The 23,172-nt window shown below is 44.1% G+C and overlaps 1 protein-coding gene across 2 annotated transcripts in view; it reads right to left on the reverse strand.

The window, feature by feature from the left end:
• Positions 1-23,172, reverse strand: part of FRAS1 (Fraser extracellular matrix complex subunit 1) — a 369,664-nt gene that overhangs the window by 66,373 nt on the left and 280,119 nt on the right. For both annotated transcript variants that reach the window (XM_081020604.1, XM_081020603.1), the window contains exons 32-37: positions 22,298-22,412; positions 14,512-14,649; positions 7,605-7,637; positions 5,851-5,982; positions 3,472-3,597; positions 2,500-2,747 (exon numbers count right to left, since the gene is read on the reverse strand). In XM_081020604.1, coding sequence (XP_080876730.1) covers positions 2,500-2,747; positions 3,472-3,597; positions 5,851-5,982; positions 7,605-7,637; positions 14,512-14,649; positions 22,298-22,412 — 792 coding nt within the window. The remainder of the gene's footprint in view (positions 1-2,499; positions 2,748-3,471; positions 3,598-5,850; positions 5,983-7,604; positions 7,638-14,511; positions 14,650-22,297; positions 22,413-23,172) is intronic.

Consider the following 23,172-nt stretch of genomic DNA (forward strand, 5'->3'; position numbering starts at 1 on the left):
CTCCTGCAGGCTTTTCTAGGAGGTGGGGGAATTCCCCCCCTCGTAGAAAAGCCAGCAGAAGCCGCGGAGCCCCTTTAAAGAGCACGAGGCTTTTGCGGGCTTTTGCGGGAGGTGGGGGAATTCCCCCATCTCCCGCAAAAGCCCAAAGGAGGGAGAAGGGACTGACTCGGCCAGTCAGTCCCTTCTCCCTCCTTGGGGAAAAGCCCCCAAGAGCCGCTTGCTCTTTAAAGGGTGTGCGGCTCCTGCGGGCTTTTCTAGGAGGTGGGGGAACCCAGTGGTGTAGCGTGGGTTGCCAGTGCCCAGGGCCACATGGAGGGGATGGCTGGGTGGGAGGGAGGGAAATAGATGGAGTACACATGTGATTTCAACTCCCTTATGGCATCCCACATCACCCAGGAGATTGGAGCCGCAGAGATAAGAAAAGAAGAGTTGTTCTGTTGTCTAGAGAGGTCACTTCCTGGTTCACAAGGAGAAGCTGTTTTCAATGAGCCCAGCGACGGATGGGCACAGCTGTATTGAGGCACCTCCAGCTGTTGAAATTCTGCACCCTCTAACCATTTCACACACAGGGCAACCACCCCTGTGCCCTCCATGCTACGCCACTGTCATAACCTCAGGGTTGTGGGTTTGAGCCCCACCTTGAGCAAAAAGATTCCTGCCTTGCAGGGAGTTGGACAAGATGACCCCCGACAATCCCTTCCAAACCTACAATTCTATAATTTGGAGGAGGGTGCTAAACCACCCTGATTCAGGGATGTAGGGGTGGCGAGAGCTCGCGGTAGAGCTCATGCGCTGCACTCAGAAGCTCACGGAGATGCAGGATGCAACCCTTGGCATCTCCAGTCGAAACCGTCAAGTTATAGGTGACAAGATGGAAGACCTTTCTCCACCTGAGCCTCTGGAGAGAAACTGCCAGACGCAGCAGACAATACTATGAGAGATGGACAAATGATCTGACCCGATGTCAGGCAGCTTCCTGTGAGCTTGTATGTTCCTTCCCAGGTGAGCCTACCTTTTGCTCAACACTTCCCTATTTCACATCATCTTCTCTATATATAACATAAATTTCCCCCATTCTTTTTGATATGTTTCATCCCCCTGATGCCGAATTTTTACTGTTAATTTGAGATCAAATCACAAACCAGGATGGCTTCTGTAAAGCCGGGACTGTCCCTGGAAAATAGGGACACTTGGAGCGTCTGTTACCGCTGTTTCTTTTCATATACTTGGACTGTTTTGGCTCCTCAACAGCAAGTGTTCAAACAAGGACTGAGGAGGTCGTAGTTCAAATCACTGCTCAGTCATGAAACTCACTAGAGTGATCTGGACCTTTCACTCTCCTTTATTTATTGCAAATTTTCCCCAAGGAGGTTCAAGGTGGTGTGTGTAGCTCTCCATGCCCTCTCCCCAATTTTTCTTCACAACAGCCCTGTGAGGTAGGTTAGGCTGAGGGTTTGTGACTGGCCCAAGGTCACTCAGCGAGCTTCAAGGGGGAGATTGGACCCGAACCCTGAACTCCCAGGCCCTAGTCGAACACTCTAACCACTAAACCACGCTGACTTTCTGGGCCTTATCTGCCTCACAAGGTCGACGTAAAGATAAAAGAAACAAAAAGTGAGCAGTCCTTTGAACCTTGTGAAAGTCACTCCATGTATTACAACCAGGCACCAATGGACATTCTCCTCCTTCTAACGTTTTTAAAACAAACATAGGAAAATGGACAGAAACCATCTAAAACTATCTCTAAGTACTCCACAAATATAAGAACTTTGGAACTCCCTGCCTATCGATATCATACAGGCTCCTTCACTGTACAGTGGTACCTCAGGTTAAGAACTTAATTCATTCTGCAGGTCCGTTCTTAACCTGAAACTGTTCTTAACCTGAAGCACCACTTTAGCTAATGGGGCCTCCTGCTGCCGCCGCGCCACCAGAGCACGATTTCTGTTCTCATCCTGAAGCAAAGTTCTTAACCTGAGGTACTATTTCTGGGTTAGCACAGTCTGCAACCTGAAGCGTCTGTAACCTGAAGTGTCTGTAACCCGAGGTATCACTGTACTCCTTTTGGCACCTGCTAAAAACGTTGCTGCTTAGACAAGGCTACGCAGATGCTTTGGAAGTTGAGGCAATTTTAATCTTTTTTAGTATCTTAACTTTTGTTATGTTTTAAAGTATGGCTCTAAATTTTCTCGATTTTTCCCCTCCTTATCCACGCAATCCAACGGAGCCTGTCTTTGCATACAGCCAATCAGAAGTCCCTAACTCACCTATCAGCTACCCTCACCTGGTTTACCTGGCCAATCAAAGCTGTTTCCGGGTTGTGGCCACTGTCAAATGCGGACAGCTTCTAGGTGCCACAGGTGAGAGTGGAGTGCAGGATGAGGACAAACTACCCCAAATGTGTCCCCCACCAGAGGTACTACCCCCCCAACACCCTGACAAGCTAATAGACTGGTACATTATCGAGGCTAAGAGGCTGGAAACGAATGGTGCACTTACAATATAGGCAAAGTGGGATCGGGTGATGATCACAGAGCTTTTAGCAGCCACCGTGATGGCGAGTGAGCAGCCGGGATCCAGCCTGGGGCCTTCATTGTCGATCAGGGCTACTTCGACTTTCAGTACGGCTGTCGCTGTGGTGATGCCATCGGTCACTGAAATCTCCATCGTGTCTTCCGCTGAGGACGAACCATCGTGGATATACTGCAGAGCATTCCTGGTGATCTCCTCATACGTGAAGGTATCTCCTTCTCAGTAAGAAAGATTGAAATCAGAAGTTTCCCGTGTACAACATGGTGAGAACTGTGGTGCAAGGGTTTATTTGGTCACAAATACACAGGCACCGAAATGAGAGACCTTCCAAGAAATGTGGACCCCTTTCCTTAACAATGTTCATGACCCAAATCAAGACCTTGTTATGCCAACCGCTCAATCTTCTCAGTGGAGAGGTTACGTTAAGTACCTTGGAAGTCGAATGAAATCTGTTCTGGAAGTTCGTTCGACTTCCAAAACATTCAGAAACAAGACCCGGCTTCCTATTGGCTGCAGGAAGCTCCTGCAGCCAATCAGAAGCCACGGAAGCTGCATCGGACATTTGGGTTCCAAAGAACGTTCACAAACCAGAACAGTCACTTCCGGGTTTGCAGCGTTCAGGAACCAAAACATTTGAGTCTCAAGGCGTTCGTCAACCAAGATACAACTGTAATAGGTTTGAATATTGATTATTCATTGGATAGAACAAACACCATTAGATGTACTGCTGGATAAGTGTTGAATGATTCTTGTATTTGTTTTATTTAAAAAGCAATACAATTTGTTTAAAAAAATACACGAGCCCAGCCACTGTGACACACAGGGTATGTCTACATTCCAAGAAAAATAAGCACACACAGTTTGATGTACATGCCACACATTTTTCCTTACAGAGAGATGTGTCTTAGTCTACAAAAAAGCAAACAAACACATGCCTACCTGCACTCAGGCGGCTTGGGAATGTGGAGCTGTGCTTGAAGAGATCTCCATGATGAGGAGGATCCACCACTTCAAAGAAAAGGTCTTCAGGAGTTGTGTCCACATCGCTCACTGTCAGCTGTATCCCTGAGGGATCCAAGTAGGGGAAGCAAAATGCATTTATTTGGGTTTTTATCCTCTCAGAAAAGCTGGAGTATTTTAGTATGAGCAGCTTACAAAGGGAGAAGAGTGAAGCATATGACACAAAAGCAACACTATAAACAGGAACATCCCCAACCAATGAATGCTAAAAGCACAGAAACCAAAGCACTTAACAGTATTTGACTAAATTCTGAAAGTTGTCAAAACAACTGATAAATGCAAATGAGAGAATGTGTGCAAATGAACGCTATCAAAAGGTGATTTTTAGCATATTGCCCAGTTAATGTTCACTGTCTCCATGCGTTAGTGGAAAATGTGACTATTTCCCACATTGACCAATGAATGTGCATAGGTGAATATAACATGATTAGGAAACAGGCAGTGTAAGAAATACTACGTTCATGATCAATAATGTTGAAGAATTCCGGTGGACATAGAGGTGAAAAATGCTGATACTTGCTTACTCGTCCCTTGTGCAGAACAGAAAATACAATCAGCAAATACAGTTGTACCTTGGTTTTTGAACAGCGTAGTTCCTGAAGGTTTTGGCTCCTGAACGCTGCAAACCCAGAAGTGACTGTTCCGGTTTGTGAACTATATTTGGAAGCTGAACATCCAATGGGGCTTCCGGGGCTTCTGATTGGCTGCAGGAACTTCCTGCAGCCAACCAGAAGCTGCAATTTAGTTTTCAAAAATTTAGGAAGTTGAACGGACTTCCAGAACAGATTCCAACCGAAACCCTGGCAGTTACTGTAGACAAACTAAGCTAGATGGACACACGTTTTGACTCAGCATGAGCGAGATTCCAACGTTCCCTGCTTTTCCCAACTAGGATTACACACATGTATTTCATTTCCCAAAACTAGGAGGAAAGCAGCTGCAAGAGGGGAGTACAAGGTGTGGTGTGGCAGGTAACGAAAGGTTCTCCAGGTGGCTTCTTGAAAAACTGTGTCCTGCTTCTTAGATGTCAGCAGCAAATCAAGCTTCCAAACCCACATCTCCTCTACCAAGCATCCAGTTCCTCCAGTTGCCACCAGCTTAGGGTTACCAGATGTCCCCGGATTTGCAAATCTGTCCCCGGACAAATTCCATCCCCGGACTGTCCCCAGATTTGCAAATCTGTCCCTGGGAAACGTGGCAGCGGCAGCCTCAGCAGCCCGGAGCCAACCTGGTAGCACAGGTGGCTCTGGCTGGCTTCAGGAGCTGCTTGCTGCCACCGCCACTGCTGAGGGGGAACCAGGGACATCCGGTGGTACAGATCTTCTGCCTCCTTCCCCCTTTGTTTTGGCAGATCGGGGGAGGCTTGGGAGTCACAGGCAGGCAGCCATTGCCCAGGAGGGGCGCAAGGCATGCAGTTTCTCTGCCAGGCAAGGTGCAAAGACCTTCTTTCGCACCCTGTGATACATAAATACACAGTTTTTTTAAAAAAACTGGGAAACCCCGCGACTCCCAAGCCTCCCTTGATCAGTCAAAACAAAGGGGGAAGGGGGAAGGAGATCGGGGGAGGCTCAGGAGTCACTGTTGCCCTGTTTTTAAAAAACTGAGCATTTTTGTTTCACAGGGTGCGAAAGAAGGGCTTTCCACCTATATACAATATGCATGTGTGCTTGGGCTCAGAGTCTTTTGCCTCACCACCCCCACTACTGACTTCCTGTTGCTTAAAGCTAAAGGTAAAGGGACCCCTGACCATTAGGTCCAGTTGTGGCCGACTCTGGGGTTGCGGCGCTCATCTGGCTTTATTGGCCGAGGGAGCCGGCGTACAGCTTCCGGGTCATGTGGCCAGCATGACTAAGCCGCTTCTGGCAAACCAGAGCAGCTCACGGAAACACCATTTACCTTCCCGCCGCAGTGGTACCTATTTATCTACTTGCACTTTGACGTGCTTTCGAACTGCTAGGTTGGCAGGAGCAGGGACCGAGCAACGGGAGCTCACCCCATTGTGGGGATTCGAACTGCCGACCTTCTGATTGGCAAGTCCTAGGCTCTGTGGTTTAACCCACAGCGCCACCTGCATCCCTTTTGCCTCACCATCCCCACTACTGACTCCCTGTTGCTACTCAGCTTCAAAAAACCAAATAAACAAATAAACAAGTGTCCCCAGATTCATTTAAAAAAATCTGGTAACCATACACCAGCTAATTTATGGAAAGATCCTGAGCGGACTGCAATGTGTGTGAATTGCAACTGGGTTGTGGGCTGCAGCTTGAGTCTGCTGGATTTCTTGCTCCTTCTCCTTACCGATAGTGGCTCTGCCTCCTTGGCTGACCTCAAGGACTGGAGCAGTGATCTGGAATAATGGCGATCCATCACCAGTGGAGAGCAAGTGGATAGTAAATGTCATCTCAGGGCTTGTATGTTCTCCATCTGAGACTGAAGGGAAAACCATTTAAATGAATTTGCCTTATATATAAGAACCAGCCCTAAAAAAACCCCCACAATTCTCCCCTACCTACTTGCAAGTGAAGTAAATGACTCGCTGCAATTCAAAGTGCCAGTTTTGACCTATAGTGTTACAAATGGCCTAGGATTGGGGTATTTGAAATATGGCATCTTAAATGAATTTACATACCTATATGCACCCTATATGCAGGTGGGTGGCTACTAGGAACGGTCTTTTCTGTAGTGGTGCCCTTGCTGTGGAAAATCCTCTCCAAACATATTTGCTGCTTCACTGTCCTTTAAATACCAGGTTTACAATACAGTCGCACCTTGGATCCGGAATGCCCCGGAACTTGGACGTTTTGGCTCCTGAACAGCACAAACTTGGAAGTGAGTGTGACCATTCTTTGGAACCCGAATGTCTGCAGCAGGTTCTGTGGGTTCTGATTGGCTGCAGGCGCTTCCTGCAGCCAATCAGAAGCCGTGCATTGGTTTCCGAACGTTTTGGAAGTTGAACAGACTTCCAAACAGATTCCATTCGACTTCCGAGGTACGACTGTAGTTTCATTCACCAAACCCCTCTGGTGGGTTTTAATTGCCGTTGGGTTTGGCTGGATATGGTATACTGCTCCTTTTGGTGTTGCATATTTGTTGATATGTAGTTGTTGTTTTTTACTTTGTTTCCCACCCCCCTTTCAATATTGCTAAGTAAACCGCCTTGGACATTAACCTAACGTTAAGGTAGGATATTGTTAAAATCATCATCATCATCATCATCTAGGATGTGTGTCTCTAAAAATCTACCCTCTCCCCCTTTGTCCTTCATAATAAGCATTTTGCTAGTCTGTGATAACTAATTTACTTTTATGTAAAGGGTTATAATAACTTCAGTAAGTAAAGGGTTATAATAACGTCAGTAAAATTTATCCTTTCCCCCCTACCTAGGATTTGCCCCCACCCCCACCCCCACCCCCCAAAATACCCAAAACTGTCTTCATCATCTGCAGGAAATGAACTAATTCACACTTTTATAGAAAATGCAATCCTCTTAAAAAAAACACATAACAACAACTATAATAGCTTCAGTAACTGTTCCGCCCCCTAAAAATAACTGTCTTCCATTATCTGCAGGAAAGTTGCCTATACGTATTAGGTCAAAGCTTTACTTTCTTATTCTGGAAATCCATTATTTCCTGGCAGAACCCAGCTCTGGAATCCTGAGGCCCACTAAACAGCTGCAAAGCACTGTGATAGAATGAGGACATTTGACAGCAGCAAGGTAAATGAGAAGGGTGTGCTTAAGAGCTTTCTCCTGCTTACTGCATGTCCCTGCATCTTCCTCTCCCTAGTTGGAGGTGTGTGAAGAAAAGCAGTTGGGGGAAAACAACAGGAGGAGGAAGGGTTAAGCACCCCCTCCCACGATCACTTCTCCCTGCTAATTTCCTTTCACATCCCTTGATCTTTTTTTTTTCTTGCTAAGATTGCTAATCATGCTGTTTCACCTTCATCGCAAGCTAGGATTTAATCACTGTTATTTTTAAACTAGCAGGTATTAACAACATACTAAACAAGCTCGCAACACGTTAGAAAATGAACTGCAGGGCGATGTGTACCTGTAAAACGAAAGCTGACGGATTCTGGAAGGCCTAGAGGAAATTAAACACAAAAAGAGAACGTAATTGTTTTCAGCGTGTGGCAAAATACAATGTCGCCTTACCTGACCTACAAAACCACTTCAGCTAGTGAGGCCGATGAGATTTGGTGGGGTGAGGTCCAGAAAAAAAACTCCCTCCATTTTGAAATAATGAGCATATTAAGAATTTGAGCCAATAGCCCCTTGGATTTCAGCTCATCTTGTAAATAAACAGCTCGTCTCCAAGTTGGTTCCTTTCAGAAGCACTGAACATGTGAGGTCAGTGGGAGAAGGCTCATCAGTCCTACAGTAGGCACTAAAACTCCAGAAAAAATCGTGGGAACTCTTACTACCTGCAGCGTTTGAGCCTAAGCCTTAAATATGCCTGTAAAGCACACACGCACCTCTCAAAGAACTGTAGTTTACCCATCACAAAGTACATTTCCAAGCATTCTTAGCAAACAACTGTGCCCAGAATTCTTTAAAGAGAGAATGTGCTTAAAATGCATGGTGTGTACGCCTCTCTTAGATCTAGTTGAAGGATAGCTGACCTGTGGCCCTCCATTTGTTGCTGGATTACAACTCTCATCAGCCCTGACTATCAGCCACGAGGGGTGGGTCTGATGGGAGTTGGAGTCCAATATCTGAAGGTCCACAGGCTAGCAACTCTTGAGCTAGCTCCGTGCCCTTCAACCTTAGGTTGAAGGTTAAGCTGGCTGGGGAGGTCGGGAGTTGTAGCTTGACAACATCCGGGACCCTCAGGTCAAAGAACATTGATGCGGCGGAAATATTTTGAAGCATTTCATCTGAAGGCAAACCCAAGAGTACTATCGTTAAGAGTGTATTTAGCGTGGGTGACCTATTCAAGGTCCTACATCTAGAAACAGTCAAGCGGTTTGTGTCTCTTAAACTGCCACATGGGCAAAGTATAGCCCCTGTAGCTTCAATCTCAGGCATTTGCAGACAGAGAAGCAACAGCTGGACAAAAGAAATGGCTTCTATACCTGCTTATGGTGCTGCACTAGGTAAAAGTAAAAGGTAAAGTCAGTTAAGCCCAGTCAAAGGTGACTATGGGGTTGCGGCGCTCATCTCGCTTTCAGGCCGAGGGAACAGGCGTTTGTCCACAGACAGCTTTCCGGGTCATGGGGCCAGCAGGACTAAACCGCTACTGGCGCACGGAGGACCGTGACGAGTGTCAGAGCACACAGAAATGCTGTTTACCTTTCCGCCGCCGTGGTATCTATTTATCTACTTGCACTAGTATGCTTTTGAACTGTTAGGTTGGCAGGAGCTGGGACAGAGCAATGGGAGCTCACCCTTTTGCAGGGATTCGAACCACTGACTTTCCGATCAGCAAGTCCAAGAGGCTCAGTGGTTTAGACCACAGCGCCACCCGCATCCCGCTGCACTAGACGATTTATATGCCTGTTGATAACATGTTTCTAAAAATGGGATCCAAATATTGCTGCTTTCTTCCAGAAAGTTCAGTTGGTTAGAGCTTGGTGATGAACGCCAAGGTTGCAGGTTTGATCCCCGCATGGGAGAGCTGTATATTCCTGCTTTGCAGGGGGGTGGACTAGGGGATTGGTCCTCAGGGTCCCTTCCAACTCTGCAATTTTGTTGAGTGCAACCTAAGACATCCAGCACTAGCAAAGACTAAGGTTGCTTCCAGAAAACCTGTTTATTGAGCATTTCCTCCGATTTGCTACATGAAGCTTAGAGGATGTTGCATTGAGTGTAATTCCATACTTAATCATGAATTTTCCCTTCACTTTCCTTATTGCAAAAAGTCTGATTGCAATGGTGAGACGGGACTGTTGTACAAGAGCAACTGACTGTGCCAGTATCCCACCCGACTCTCATGCGTAAATAGCAATAGTCCAGAAGCACCCTAAGGCTTCAATTCTACCTACTCAAATTTACGCTGTGGTCTAAACCACAGAGCCTAGGGCTTGCCGATCAGAAGGTCGGTGGTTCGAGTCCCCGCGACGGGGTGAGCTCCCGTTGTTCGGTCCCTGCTCCTGCCAGCTAGCAGTTTGAAAGCATGTCAAAGTGCAAGTAGATAAATAGGTACTGCTCCGGTGGGAAGGTAAACGGCGTTTCCGTGTGCTGCTCTGATTTCACCAGAAGCGGTTTAGTCAAGCTGGCCACATGACCCGGAAGCTGTCTGCGGACAAACGCCAGCTCCCTCGGCCAGTAAAGCGAGATGTGCGCCATTTTTTTTTTTTTTTTTTTAAATGATATTTATTAAGATTTTCAAAAATACAGAAAGTAAAGATTAAAATACATTCAAAGCCTTATTTTCATACATCCACTTTCCGGGACTCCCCCCTTCCCCCACCCCTACCATATTCTCCTTTCATATTGTTGGCTCCACAAGCTCTCAGTTCTAATTGAAACTTAATTTGTTTAGACCATTATTCGAATTTAAAATTTATACACTCCTCATCAATACCCCTAATAAAAGACAAAAGTTCTCTCCCCAGGGCCCACCCCATTTTCATTCCACAATTTCCCTTTTTTTAATGATAAGGACACCCCACACAATAGAAATATAAGAAATAAGAAATAAAAAGTATAATAGATGAGAAAGAGCTCATTCAGAAAAAAAAAGTTGACAAGCCTTTGGATTTTAGTTCTCCCCCCCCCCTGTCCCCGGTTTAATTTCCCCCTGACCACCAAACCATGTTATCTGCCTGGAATTCTTAAAGTCCATAAATCACCTATTTCCCCCAACTCCTTGCTGGCTTTTTCTTTTTATAATTATTTTTTAAAACATTTAACTTCAAATCTTTAATAAAACTCCCCCCATTGTTCTTTCCAAGTTGTAGTCCAGTTTCCTCTTGTTCCGCTGCTGAAACGTTCTAATTCAGAAGCTTAGTAACTCTGCAGGGATTATTGTTATTCAGGAACAAAAACTTGCGTTCAGTCCCTTCCTTTCTTCAATAGAAAATTCTATTGTCTCCTTTAGCTGAACACCCTGTAGACAAAATATTATTTCCGTTTTGCAGCTTTCCCAGAAGATAACCAGTCCTGTAAAATTCCAATGGTATTTTTCCACTTACGACCATCTTTGTAGTGTCCCGAAATTCCTCTAGGGGGATTGTTGTAACTTTGTTTTCTCTAGTCCAAAAGTCCGATTGTTATCCATGTTTTCGCCATTTTGTATCCAAGTTTTAACGGGTTATAGCAAATTGTAACAAATTTAACCAGCAAAGTTCTCATAATAAAATCCTCTCTGCTTTCCGACTTTGACAGCTACTTTGACAGCTGTCAAAATCTCCGACTCTTTTCACCAGGCTCTCTCTTCAATCACCCCGGTTCCCAGGGGGGGGGGTTACATTTCCCTTCTCCCTCAATTCTTCCTCCAGCACAGTTCTTGTAGTTCCCCATCGTGGAATTCTTAGTTTTTATCAGCAATACAAATCTTTTTGGACCTTGGTTTCCCCATCCTTGTTTTGGAAGGTTTACAGTAGGGAGGGGGACTGACTTCCTTTTTGGATCCCCCCCCGCTCGTGTCCAATCCGAAAAAAAAAATTCTTTTTTTTTCTCCTTTTGAACCCGGTTTCCAAATTACTCACGGGTTATTGTTAAGAAGTCCGAATTTTCAATGGAAGAAGTCAGCGCTCTCCGCCGGATGGCATGCGGCTTCGCTCGGCAGGGATAGCAGAGGACTCAAAGCACCACGCTTCTCCCCGGCACCCGATCCGTAGCCTTTAAAAAGGCTCCTTCACGAGTCGGGAGGGCGCTAGCGGTGCCAGCCGAGTCTCCATGTCCACGGCCCCCGTGGCCGTGGTTTTTAAGGGTCCCCGCATCGCCGGTGCGGTAGGACCCAGCCCCTGCCGAGCAGGCTCCCTCCGGAGCTCGGAGGGAGTCCGCCATTCGGCGATGGCGCCAACCCGGAAGTCCGATGTGCGCCATTACCCCAGAGTCGTTCACGACTGGACTTAACTGTGAGGGGTCCCTTTACCTTTACCTAAGCCCCATTTAGTTCAACAGGAGTAGACACAATTAGGACTGCAACCTTATTCAATCAAGGCTGCAATCCCTATATTGAAAACAAGTCTAGATATAGATGTTATGGATATAACTCCAGGGCATTTTTTTTCTCCTCTTCCTACCAGTTCTTGCAGACTGAAAGCTCTGCTTGTGATTTTGTAACATTTTGGTTAGCCCTAAAAGGCATTGCTGCAGATTTACAAGGCAAAAATCTCTCTTTCTCTCGCTGTATGTATTATCAGGGTTCCCACAAGGGACCTCTTCGAAACTGAAACATTTTTGGCCATGGACTGCAAAGCTCCAAAACCATTCTGGGATTGGAATAGGCCTTCTAAATGAACATTCATTTATACTTGTCATTTGCCTCTTCCTTGGGACCGGTAAGAACAATTTAAAAGCACATTTTAAAGAAACGAGATATTTAAAAAACGGTAACAACATAATAAATCCACTCATAGCCAGCTTAAGTATGGGAACCAAATCCCAAAGTTAAAAAATGCTGAAAAAAATGCTCAGATGTGTGCTATTGTACGGTTTCAATTCTAGACGTGTGCTGTTGAACAGCTTCCATTCATTGTCACTGGGGCTTGAGCAGAAGAATTTGCTAGTGAATGGTAAAGGCAAAGGTAAAGGGACCCCTGACCATTAGGTCCAGTCATGACCGACTCTGGGGTTGCGGCGCTCATCTCTCTTTACTGGCTGAGGGAGCCGGCATACAGCTTCCGGGTCATGTGGCCAGCATGACTAAGCCGCTTCTGGTGAACCACAGCAGCGCACGGAAACACCGTTTACCTTCCCGCTGGAGTGGTACCTATTTATCTACTTGCACTTTGACATGCTTTTGAACTGCTAGGTGGGCAGGAGCAGGGACAGAGCAACGGGAGCTCACCCCATTGTGGGGATTCGAACAGCCGACCTTCCGATCGGCAAGTCCTAGGCTCTGTGGTTTTACCCACAGCGCCGTACCCCACCTAGAATCATAGAATCACAGAATTGTAGAGTTGGAATGGACCCCCAAGGTCATCCAGTCCAACCCTCTGCAATGCAAAAGAAGAAGAGTTTGGATTTGATATCCCGTCTTTCACTCCCTTTAAGGAGTCTCAAAGCGGCTAACATTCTCCTTTCCCTTCCTCCCCCACAACAAACACTATGTGAGGTGGGGCTGAGAGACTTCAAAGAAGTGTGACTGGCCCAAGGTCACCCAGCAGCTGCATGTGGAGGAGCAGGGAAGTGAACCCGGTCCCCCAGATTATGAGACTACCGCTCTTAACCACTACACCACACTGGCTCTCAATGAAGGATTCTTTTTGCCCAATGTGGGGCTTGAACCCACGGCGCTGAGACTATGAGCCTCATGCTCTACCAATTGACCAGTCATCTGATCACAGCCTTCCCCACTATGGTGAGATGTCTTGTATTCCCATCTGAAATATAGTGGTTACTTCTAAATGTGCATGTATATGCAAATTTTATGCAGATCCGTGCTTTCTCTTTTGACCACACCAAGCCTCCTTTTTTTCCTATCCGTAAACGGGCATTTTCTCATTTCAGGCCCATTGGGAGAATTGGGTTGTTTGTTTGCTTTGTACTTTCAAAAATGGCAGCTGTTTGCATTGTAATATACCCCCGAGATCTATGTCTCGATGTCCTGCGCTACAAATTATTTGACAGTGTGCCAGGGAGTTTCATGAACTGATAATTTTATGTCCTGGTAAAATCCAATGATTTAGTAATATAATTGCTTTTAGATTTCATTGCCTTGGAACACGCAGTCCAACAAATGAGAGACTGTATATATCATCAGAACTGCCACATATCATTTGGAAAGGCATTATAACGAGCTGATCGCATTGCGGATGGGAAGGATGCTGTTCTAACAAAATGGAAGGAACGTTCGGGACAAGAGGTGCCCATGGTTAATATAATTCCCTTTGAAAATGGAATTTCTCATGCAGAGAACATCAGAACAAGCTCCTCCACCCAGTGTGACCTTCCAATCTCTCTCACAAAGGAAAATTCACAACATGTATCTACGTATTTTTCCTTATCAGAATTCTGTGAAAGGAGCAGCTATGGAAAGAGAGATTTGTGCAAGATTTTGTGTAAGAGACTTTGATGCTGAGCAGGTCTTTGAGCCTGCATAAACCCCATATTCAACCCATATTCTGGTTCTCTTAGGGAAGCCATCCCAAATCTGATGCCTCCGGAATACTTTGGATTACAATTCCCATCAGCCCCAGACAGCACGGCCAGTGATGGGAGTTGTATTCCAAACGATCTTAAAGGCACCAGTTTAGAAATGACTGCCCTGGGGCCTAACCGAATGTTACATGGGAAAAAATGGAATTACTGTAATCCCAATAAAAGCTGCTTCAGGAGAGTACGGTTTGGAAGGGGGCAGTCACAGTTTGTACCTTTTCCTGCTCCAAATCACTCATCCCAAAGCTGCTTCCACCCAACCCAAGCACATCTGCAAAGGTAAACAGCCCGTTTAAACACATGGAAAGATTGATTTTGGAGAGGTAACAGGTAGGGAGAGGTCAGCTTCTCTGCTCCAATTTGCAATCTCAAATCTCTCAATCTCTCTTTTTTAAAAGCAGCCTGGGCTTGGGCATGTATCAGCTATACAGGGAGGACTATACCACTTTAGGCTGTAAGTGTGGATTACATGCTTAAATACGCTGCAGTGCTGTCATATGGAAAGCTAGGATGCCAAAAACAAGGATTTGTCCTTTCTCACCTTAGCATCTATTGAAGGGGCATCTATTGAAGCCCTGGTCTATACTGCAAGCTATGGCACTGAATGATGACTACAGGAATGTGCAACGTGGAGATCCCCCAAGCAGATATCTGCCTGCCCGTGCTACCCAATTCAATTAGCTTCTTACCAGCAAAGGAGAATTCCATCAGCTCTCTGATATGAGGGGCTGCAGTAGGTGGGCGGTACACGATTTTGCCATGGTTAATGTCAGCCTGTGTAAAGTACTTTACCGGGGACAGTGGCTTATCCCTGTGCTCCACAATGCCTGCAGAGAGAGGGAGAGTTTCGTTTTCAACACACAGCATATGTTACAAACATACCTTGTTACTCTAATAATGCAACATACAGTGCTGATGTCTTTCCTGTATCTCATCCAATAACAACCCAATTAATTGTCAGTTTGTATGAGACTTGAACCAGGAACTCTCTGGTCTGCACACTGCCACCTCTAGTGATGAATACAGACGTCACTGATATCAGTTCTTCTGAGTTTGTAAATATACACCAGGAGCTTGCAATTGTAACTCAACTACAAGGGGAATAGTGCGTTCCATGAGTTCTTGTTCAGCTCAGATTTTAATCTCACACAGAGAAGAACCGCACCTTCCACTCTCTCTCATCTCCACAGTTAGTCCCTAACATCCAATATCTCTTGGGAAAGCTACATTTCCCAGGTCTACTTGGGCCTGGTGTGTTTGCGCAGCGGTGTGAAAACCTACCTTTCTAATAAGAATGAAGAGAGCCTAATGGGCATCTCTGCTGTTCCTAAGAGAACAAAATATTTTCCAAACCTCAACCTTGACTTGAGAAGGGCTGACTCATCACGGGGGGTCCAAGCTTTCACTATGCCAGCTCTCCAGCTCAATAAATCTAGTTCTGTAAACTCCACAGGAGACAGAATTCACATTAGGCCTTTTGTCACTCCTCATAACACTTCTGCTGCTCTCTGCACACAACCCACCCCCTTTGCTTGACACTTCCATGTTGTTTATATAGCAGTCACTGCAGCCGGGGCAGGCTGCTCATCCTTGGCGCCTTGCCAGGAGTCATTTCCGAAATGCCAAGACTGTATCTTGCAGAGTCTCTAGCCTTCTTCCGAAGCATCATACCAGGTACCAGAAGGGGGGCCTCGATTCAGATTGGCTCTGCTGATTGGGACTTCCGGGGGCGGCGCGAACGGCAATGGCGGTCCTCTTCTGAACGGGAGAGGAGGCTCCGCAGGCAACGGGTCGTCCGCTACGGCGAAGCGGAGACCCATTCTGGAAAACCCCAGGCGGCAAGAGCCTGGGGTCTTGAGGCTCGGTGGGCGCCTTGAGCGACCCTCCAAGCGCAGAAGGAACCCCGTAAGGGGCTCCGGAGCGCGGAGGGGGGTTGCGGCGCTGAGAGCTGCTTCACAGCCTGAGGAGCGAAGCCGCGCTGCTACTGTCGGTGAGCGCTGATCCCTTTTCCTGCTAAATTACGGATTCGGACGAAAAGCAACTAACTTGTGAGTAAAAGACTGAGTCACTTGAAATTAGAGACTTTAAAGGGAAAATTTAAATTGGCTTGAACTTGGCTGAAAGCGGAGAGACGTGGAAGCAGGAAGTCCGTCTTCCGCAGCCATTGAACTTGAAAAAAGCAATCAGCTGGAGGAGTGGAGGCTGAAAGAAAGAGATCCTAAGTTTTACAGATCTAAGCATCTATTGAACTTGCATCTTAAAGTAAAGACTTTAAGCTAAAGATTTGGGATTTTTACTTGCACTTGACTTTCCTCCTTTTATTGGATTACAAATTAGAAGGTGAAACCCAGAGTCAGGAGCTGCCTGAGCACTAAGGGAGCTGTCAGTACTGCAGATTTGGATACTGTATATTGGAACTTGAAACAATCTGAGGGTATTGAGACCTTTTAAATTTGAAACATTCTTTTTGGAGATAAATAAGCACTGTCTGTAACAAAGTGACCATTTATAAACTCTGCTAAACATTTGTATTTGAAGGTTCTTGGACATTAAATTAGACTCTGAAAGACATTTTAAGCTCCCTCTAGAGGATTGGATTAAAACAGTGACTTTACATGCACATTTTACTTTCGATTCCCTTGTTGTCTGCTTGCTCTGGACCTTTCCATTCCCATGGGAATAACTCAGTGTGACCTTGACTGACAGATAACGTTGGAATGAGTGGCACAAGAAAAAGAGGGAGAGCTAAACAAACAACTTTAACAACTCTAACCTCAGCCTCACAGACACGTAGATCATCTGTACCTACTTTGCCCTCAGAAGTGGAGGGAGAGGGCGAAGCAGAGCAGTTACAATTGGAAGATATGGCCTCAGGAGCATCTGTTTCTGTTCTAGACAAAATTTTTGAAAAATTGGAAGCTTTGGACAAGAAAGTAGATGCGCAATCAGCAAAGATTGATAAAAACACAGAATGTCTAAATAAATTAACTACACAAGTGGTACAGAATGCACAAGCAATTGGACAGTTAACGGAGGCCTCAGCAGAAAATCGGAAATTGGCTGAGGACACCAGACAAAAATTAGAAAATTTAGAGCAAGAGGTAAGACCACTCACTAAACAAGTTGGGGAACATCAGATTTATCTCTCCATGATAGAACTGCGAAATCGTGAGAATAACTTGAGGATTAGATCACTACAAGAGGCAGAAGAAGGACATCTAACTGAGTTTTTGACCAAAGAATTCTCCAAGTTCTGGAATTTGGAAGAAAAGGACTTTAAAATCGTGTCAGCTTTCAGACTTGGAAGATTCATAAAGAAGGAGAGGCCCAGAGACTGTTTGATAACATTGAGATCAAAGGAGGAAAGGGATAAGATCTTGGGACTACATTTCGTAAAATCACTGGAGGTTTTGGATAGAAGAATTGAAATCTATAAAGATATCCCAAGACTACTGCTGGATCTTAGAGCCGCCTATTCTGAACTTGCTAAACTACTAAGGAGCAACGCAATTCCATTCAGGTGGGAATTTCCCCAAGGAATATCTTTTACCTTTAGAGGGAGAAAGGTTAAAGTAAGAACACTGGAAGAGAGAGACAAATTTCTGTCTACATACGGAGAGGACCTTCAAAAAGGAATTGAACTACCTTCTGGGCCTGAGGCAACGCCAGTACCAACATCAGCACCTGTGGAACCTGAAGATCCTGAGAACAAGATACCACCCCTTGAAAAATAACCAGATAATTCAGGATGTCTCTGCAACTGTTGAGCTGGAATATTAATGGTTGTAACATTCCGGAAAAAAGGAAGAAAATATTTCATATATTAAAAAAAGAACAATTGGACATTATTTGTTTACAAGAAACACATGTGACGAGGCTCCACAGAAAAGTGTTAATAAATAAAAGATTGGGCCAGGAATTTGTATCGTCGGACAAAGTTAAGAAAAGAGGCGTGGTGATATATGCAAAAGAGAGCCTGTCACCTAAATTCCTATTTAAAGATGAACATGGAAGAATTTTGGCTATTGAGATACAATATCAAGGAGAGAAACTGCTGATATTAGGAATCTATGCACCTAATGAAGGGAAATCGGAATTTTACAAGAAGTTGCAGGAGACAATGCTGGACTATCTAGACTACAACAACATCATAATGATGGGAGATATGAATGGGGTCGTATCAACTAACATGGACAAGTCACAAAGTCAAAATGTTACAAAAGACGGCAGACTACCTAAAACCTTTTTTGAAATGACTGACAATATGGATTTGATTGACATTTGGAGGACAAAGAACCCACTAGGAAGAGAGGGAACATTCTTTTCTGAAGCCCAACTGACCTGGACAAGAATCGACCAAATATGGATTTCTAGAGGCCTGGCACCTAAGGTCAGAAAAGTGGAAATCTGCCCAAAGACCTGCTCCGACCATAATGCAGTAAAGATGGATATGACACTATTACCAACTGGATCCTTTAGATGGAAGATGAATGACAATTTGTTTAGAGATCAGGAAATTACCAAGAAGGCCCAAAAAGTTTTGAAGGACTACTTTGAGATAAACATGAATAATATGGTGGAAAAAAGAATAATCTGGGACGCAAGCAAAGCTGTAATGAGGGGATTCTTGATACAACAGAATGCAGTAAAGAAAAGAACACAAAATGAGAAAAAAGATAAGATCTTGGATAAAATAAAAGAATTAGAGAAGAAATTAAGAGTGAATCCGAAGTCACAGCCAACTCTGAGAGAAATTAAACTTTATCAAACACAATATTCTAAATTGATAAATCAGGAAATTGAATGGAAGGTTAAATTAATGAAACAAAAAACGTTTGAGTCGGCGAATAAATGTGGAAAACTGCTAGCTTGGCAGTTGAAGAGAAGACAAAGATTAAATACTGTTACAAATTTAGAGGTTGATGGAAAAAACATTCAGAATCCAGTGGATATCAGAAAGTGCTTCCAGAGATACTTCAAAAAATTATACACCCAAGGGCCGCAAGACGATGTTGAGATTAAACAATTTTTGGCAAAAAACGGACTATCTAAATTGTCACAAGAAAATAGGACAATCCTGAACTCTAAAATAACACGACAGGAGATCGAACAAGCCATCCAGAACATGCAACTTGGCAAATCTCCAGGACCAGATGGGCTGACCTCCAAGTACTATAAGACATTAAAAGACTATTTGATACAACCTTTGATGGAGGTCAGCAATGAAATTATGGAGGGGAAGAGGGCACCGGAGTCTTGGAAGGAAGCGTTTATCACATTAATACCAAAGTCGGAAGCTGAAAAGACACAACTTAAGAACTACCGTCCCATCTCTCTTTTAAATGTGGATTACAAAATATTTGCAGACATTTTGGCAAATAGATTTAAAAAAGTTTTAAATGAAGTAATTCATAAGGACCAGGCCGGCTTTCTCCCAGGTAGACACCTGTTTGCTAATACAAGGAACATTATTGACATTTTGGAACTTTTGCAAACAGATATAAATACAAAAGCAGTTTTAATTTTTATAGATGCGGAGAAGGCCTTTGACAATATCTCCTGGAAATTTATGATGGGAAATTTAAAAGAGATGGGAGTGGGACGGGGTTTTGAGAATGGGATTGAGGCAATATATTCAGAACAGAAAGCTAAACTGATAGTTAATAATGTGGTTACAGAAGAGTTTAAAATTGAAAAAGGGACACGACAAGGTTGCCCTATTTCCCCTTTGTTATTCATTTCGGTTCTGGAAGTGCTATTGAACATGATTAGAGGGGATCGGTTGGTGGAAGGAATTCAGGTCGGTCAGAAACAATATAAATTAAAAGCTTTCGCAGATGACCTGGTTTTGACCTTGCAGAAGCCAGAGCCCAGTACGAAAAGAGTATTACAACTGATTAATGACTTTGGTCGGGTGGCTGGATTTAAACTAAACAAACAGAAAACTAAGGTTTTGGGGAAAAATTTGACTGATACAGAGTCAGAACGGTTTCAGAATGAGACGGAACTTAATGTGGTTAAAAAAGTAAAATACCTAGGGGTAAACATAACAGTAAAAAATCTAAGTCTATTTAAGGACAATTATGAAAAATGCTGGACAGAAATTAAGAGAGACTTAGATAGTTGGTCAAAATTGAAACTTTCTTTGTTAGGCCGAATTGCTGCTATCAAGATGAATGTATTGCCAAGGATGTTGTTTTTATTTCAAACACTTCAGGTTTTGGACAAAACGGAGTGCTTCCAGAAGTGGCAGAGAGACATTTCTAAGTTTGTCTGGCAGGGCAAAAAGCCCAGAATTAAGTTTAAGATTTTAACCGATGCAAAACAAAGAGGGGGCTTTGCCCTGCCAGACTTAAAGTTGTATTATGAAGCCGCAGCGTTTTGCTGGCTAAAAGACTGGCTACTTCTTGAAGACACTGATGTGTTAGATTTGGAAGGGTTCAACAATGCCTTTGGATGGCATGCATATTTATGGTATGACAAGGTTAAAGCAAATAAGGCCTTTAAGAACCATATTGTCAGAAAATCATTGTTTAATGTCTGGACAAAATATAAAGACTTGCTGGAAAATAAAACACCAAGGTGGCTTTCACCTTTGGAAGCCAAGGCCCGAAAAAGACCCAATATGGAGGCTAAATGGCCAAAATATTGGGAAATACTAGAAAAGGATGGAGACAATTGGAAATTGCAGAGTTTGGAGAAAATGAAAGACAAAGTGCGAGATTGGTTACACTACGCTCAGATTAAAGAAGTTTTTAAAAATGATAAGAAACTAGGGTTCCAGGTGGAGAAATCGAAATTAGAAACAGAATTGCTAGAACCAAAGATTAAGGTACTTTCAAGGATGTATAACTTGCTGTTGAAATGGAATACACAAGACGAAACGGTTAAATCGGCTATGATAAGGTGGGCACAGGACATTGGGCACAATATCATGTTTGAGGACTGGGAGAGGTTGTGGAGTAATGGATTGAAATTTACTGCATGTAACGCTCTGAAAGAAAATGTAATGAAAATGATTTATAGATGGTATATGACCCCAGTCAAACTTGCTAAAATTTACCACCTGTCTGATAATAAGTGTTGGAAATGCAAAGAGTGCGAGGGAACGTTCTTCCACCTCTGGTGGACTTGCCCTAAAGTGAAGGCGTTCTGGGAAATGATTTATAATGAACTGAAAAAGGTATTTAAATATACCTTCACTAAGAAACCAGAGGCTTTCCTTTTGGGTATTGTCGGCCAAGGGGTGGCAAAGAAGGACCAGACATTTTTTATGTACGCAACAACAGCAGCAAGGATACTTCTCGCAAAACATTGGAAAACTCAAGATCTACCCACACTGGAAGAATGGCAGATACAACTGATAGACTACATGGAACTGGCTGAAATGACCGGCAGAATCCGTGACCTGGGAGAAGAGAGGATTGAGGAGGACTGGAAGAAATTTAAGAACTATTTACAAAAGTATTGTAATCTGAGTGAATGCTAAATAAGATGCTAGATCAAAATAACTGAGCACCACTAAATTTAGAAGTTTTTAAGAAAATAAGTAAGACTGTGAAAGTTAGCTCCTTCTGAGAATTATAAGATTATGAAATATAGAAGGGATATAAGAATTTAAATAAGATGATAAATTGCTGACCAAATGTTACAACGATGAAAGTGGGAGCGGGAGATGTGAGGAAGCCCAAAGAAAATGTGAAAATATGTTAAGATCAATGTTATATTGCTTATTATGTTTATTTTTATTGTAAAACCTAATAAATTGCTTTAAAAAAAAAAAAAACAGATTGGCTCTGCTTATCCGTAACACATTTTACAGAAAAATAACTCTGCTTAATCTAAGCCAATCTGATTCGAGCCTAGGAATTTCACCATAAATAAAGGTAAAGGGACCCCTGACCATTAGGTCCAGTCGTGGCTGTCTCTGGGGTTGCAGTGCTCATCTCACTTTATTGGCCAAGGAAGCCGGTGTATAACTTCCATATCATGTGGCCAGCATGACTAAGCTGCTTCTGGAGAACCAGAGCAGCGCACAGGAATGCTGTTTACCTTCCTGTCAGAGTGGTACCTATTTATCTACTTGCACTTTGATGTGCTTTCGAACTTTTAAGTTGGCAGGAGCAGGGACTGAGCCACGGGAGCTCACCCCATCGTGGGGATTCGAACCACCGACCTTCTGATCGGCAAGTCCTAGGCTCTGTGGTTTAAAACCCACAGCACCATCCGCGTCCCATAAATAGTGGGTTGCAAAAACAGAGAAAAAGAAGCAATTGTCTCATCCTTAGACTTCACCTGAAGACAGCTCTTTGGTCTTCCCTGAGCTGGCTTAGCTATAAACATTATTCTAGGCCAGCCCTGATTCATTGCTTCTATCCCCCACAATCCATCCCCTCCTTGATGCTTTTTTTGCCAGTCTCCAGGTTTCAACTGTCAATAAAATAACACAACATCTCCTTTACTAGGTTATCTTGCCTTGATTTGGTGGCAAAGGTACAGTCACATTGTACACGACTTTCTCAGTTGGGCTCTCCGAGTTGACAAAGGAGAGATGATGGGGTTCTATCGGGGTCACACGATCTTCCAGAGCCTGAAAGAAATTAAGAAGTGACAAGCTGAGACCAAGATGCTTAGGTGAGTTACCTCCCCAAAAAACACACCCCATAATGGACAAATTAAGGGAGCAGCTGATATACGACAGAGATAGGGAGTTATATGTCAGTGTTGGGATTGAGTAACTTGAGTGACTTCAAAACAGAAACCTCATCTATCTGAATGCATGATGAAGCTAGACTTGACCTCCCTATGTAAGTTATTTAAAGCAGTTTCGACATGGCACTGAGCACCTTCCTTCCTGCAGCCAATCTATTCAGAAAGAATTTAGGAAAGCATCACACAGACTGGATCATGATGATGCAGGAAACCATTTTATGAAGGATAGATTGAAAAGCACGGTCCCTCTGCGCGTGGGCACACACATACACCGCCAGAGAGCATGGAGAATCCCATCAGTAAAGCATAATATGTCATTAAATCCTCAAATTCCATAGCAAGCAATTTGCCATAAAACCCCAGAAATGTTCTGAACAACCAATACCGCTATCATTATTTTTTTTTGCTTTATAAAAGGATCAAAATCAAGTCACCATAGCATGGCGCAAATAGTCATTCCCACACAGCTGAAAGCTGAGCTGGACAAAATGCTTTTATCTTCAGCTCTTGAAGAGGAACTTCAGATGAGTGACTCGGTGTCAGGGACTGGACTGAGGAGGAATGGTGGGAGTCACACACACACACCCTTTTCCTGAACCTTCCCAAGGGCAGGACAGTACTGATTTAGAACAGTGGTT

The sequence above is a fragment of the Podarcis pityusensis genome, assembly GCF_964106645.2.
Source record: "Podarcis pityusensis genome assembly, chromosome: 9".
NCBI lineage: Eukaryota > Metazoa > Chordata > Lepidosauria > Squamata > Lacertidae > Podarcis > Podarcis pityusensis.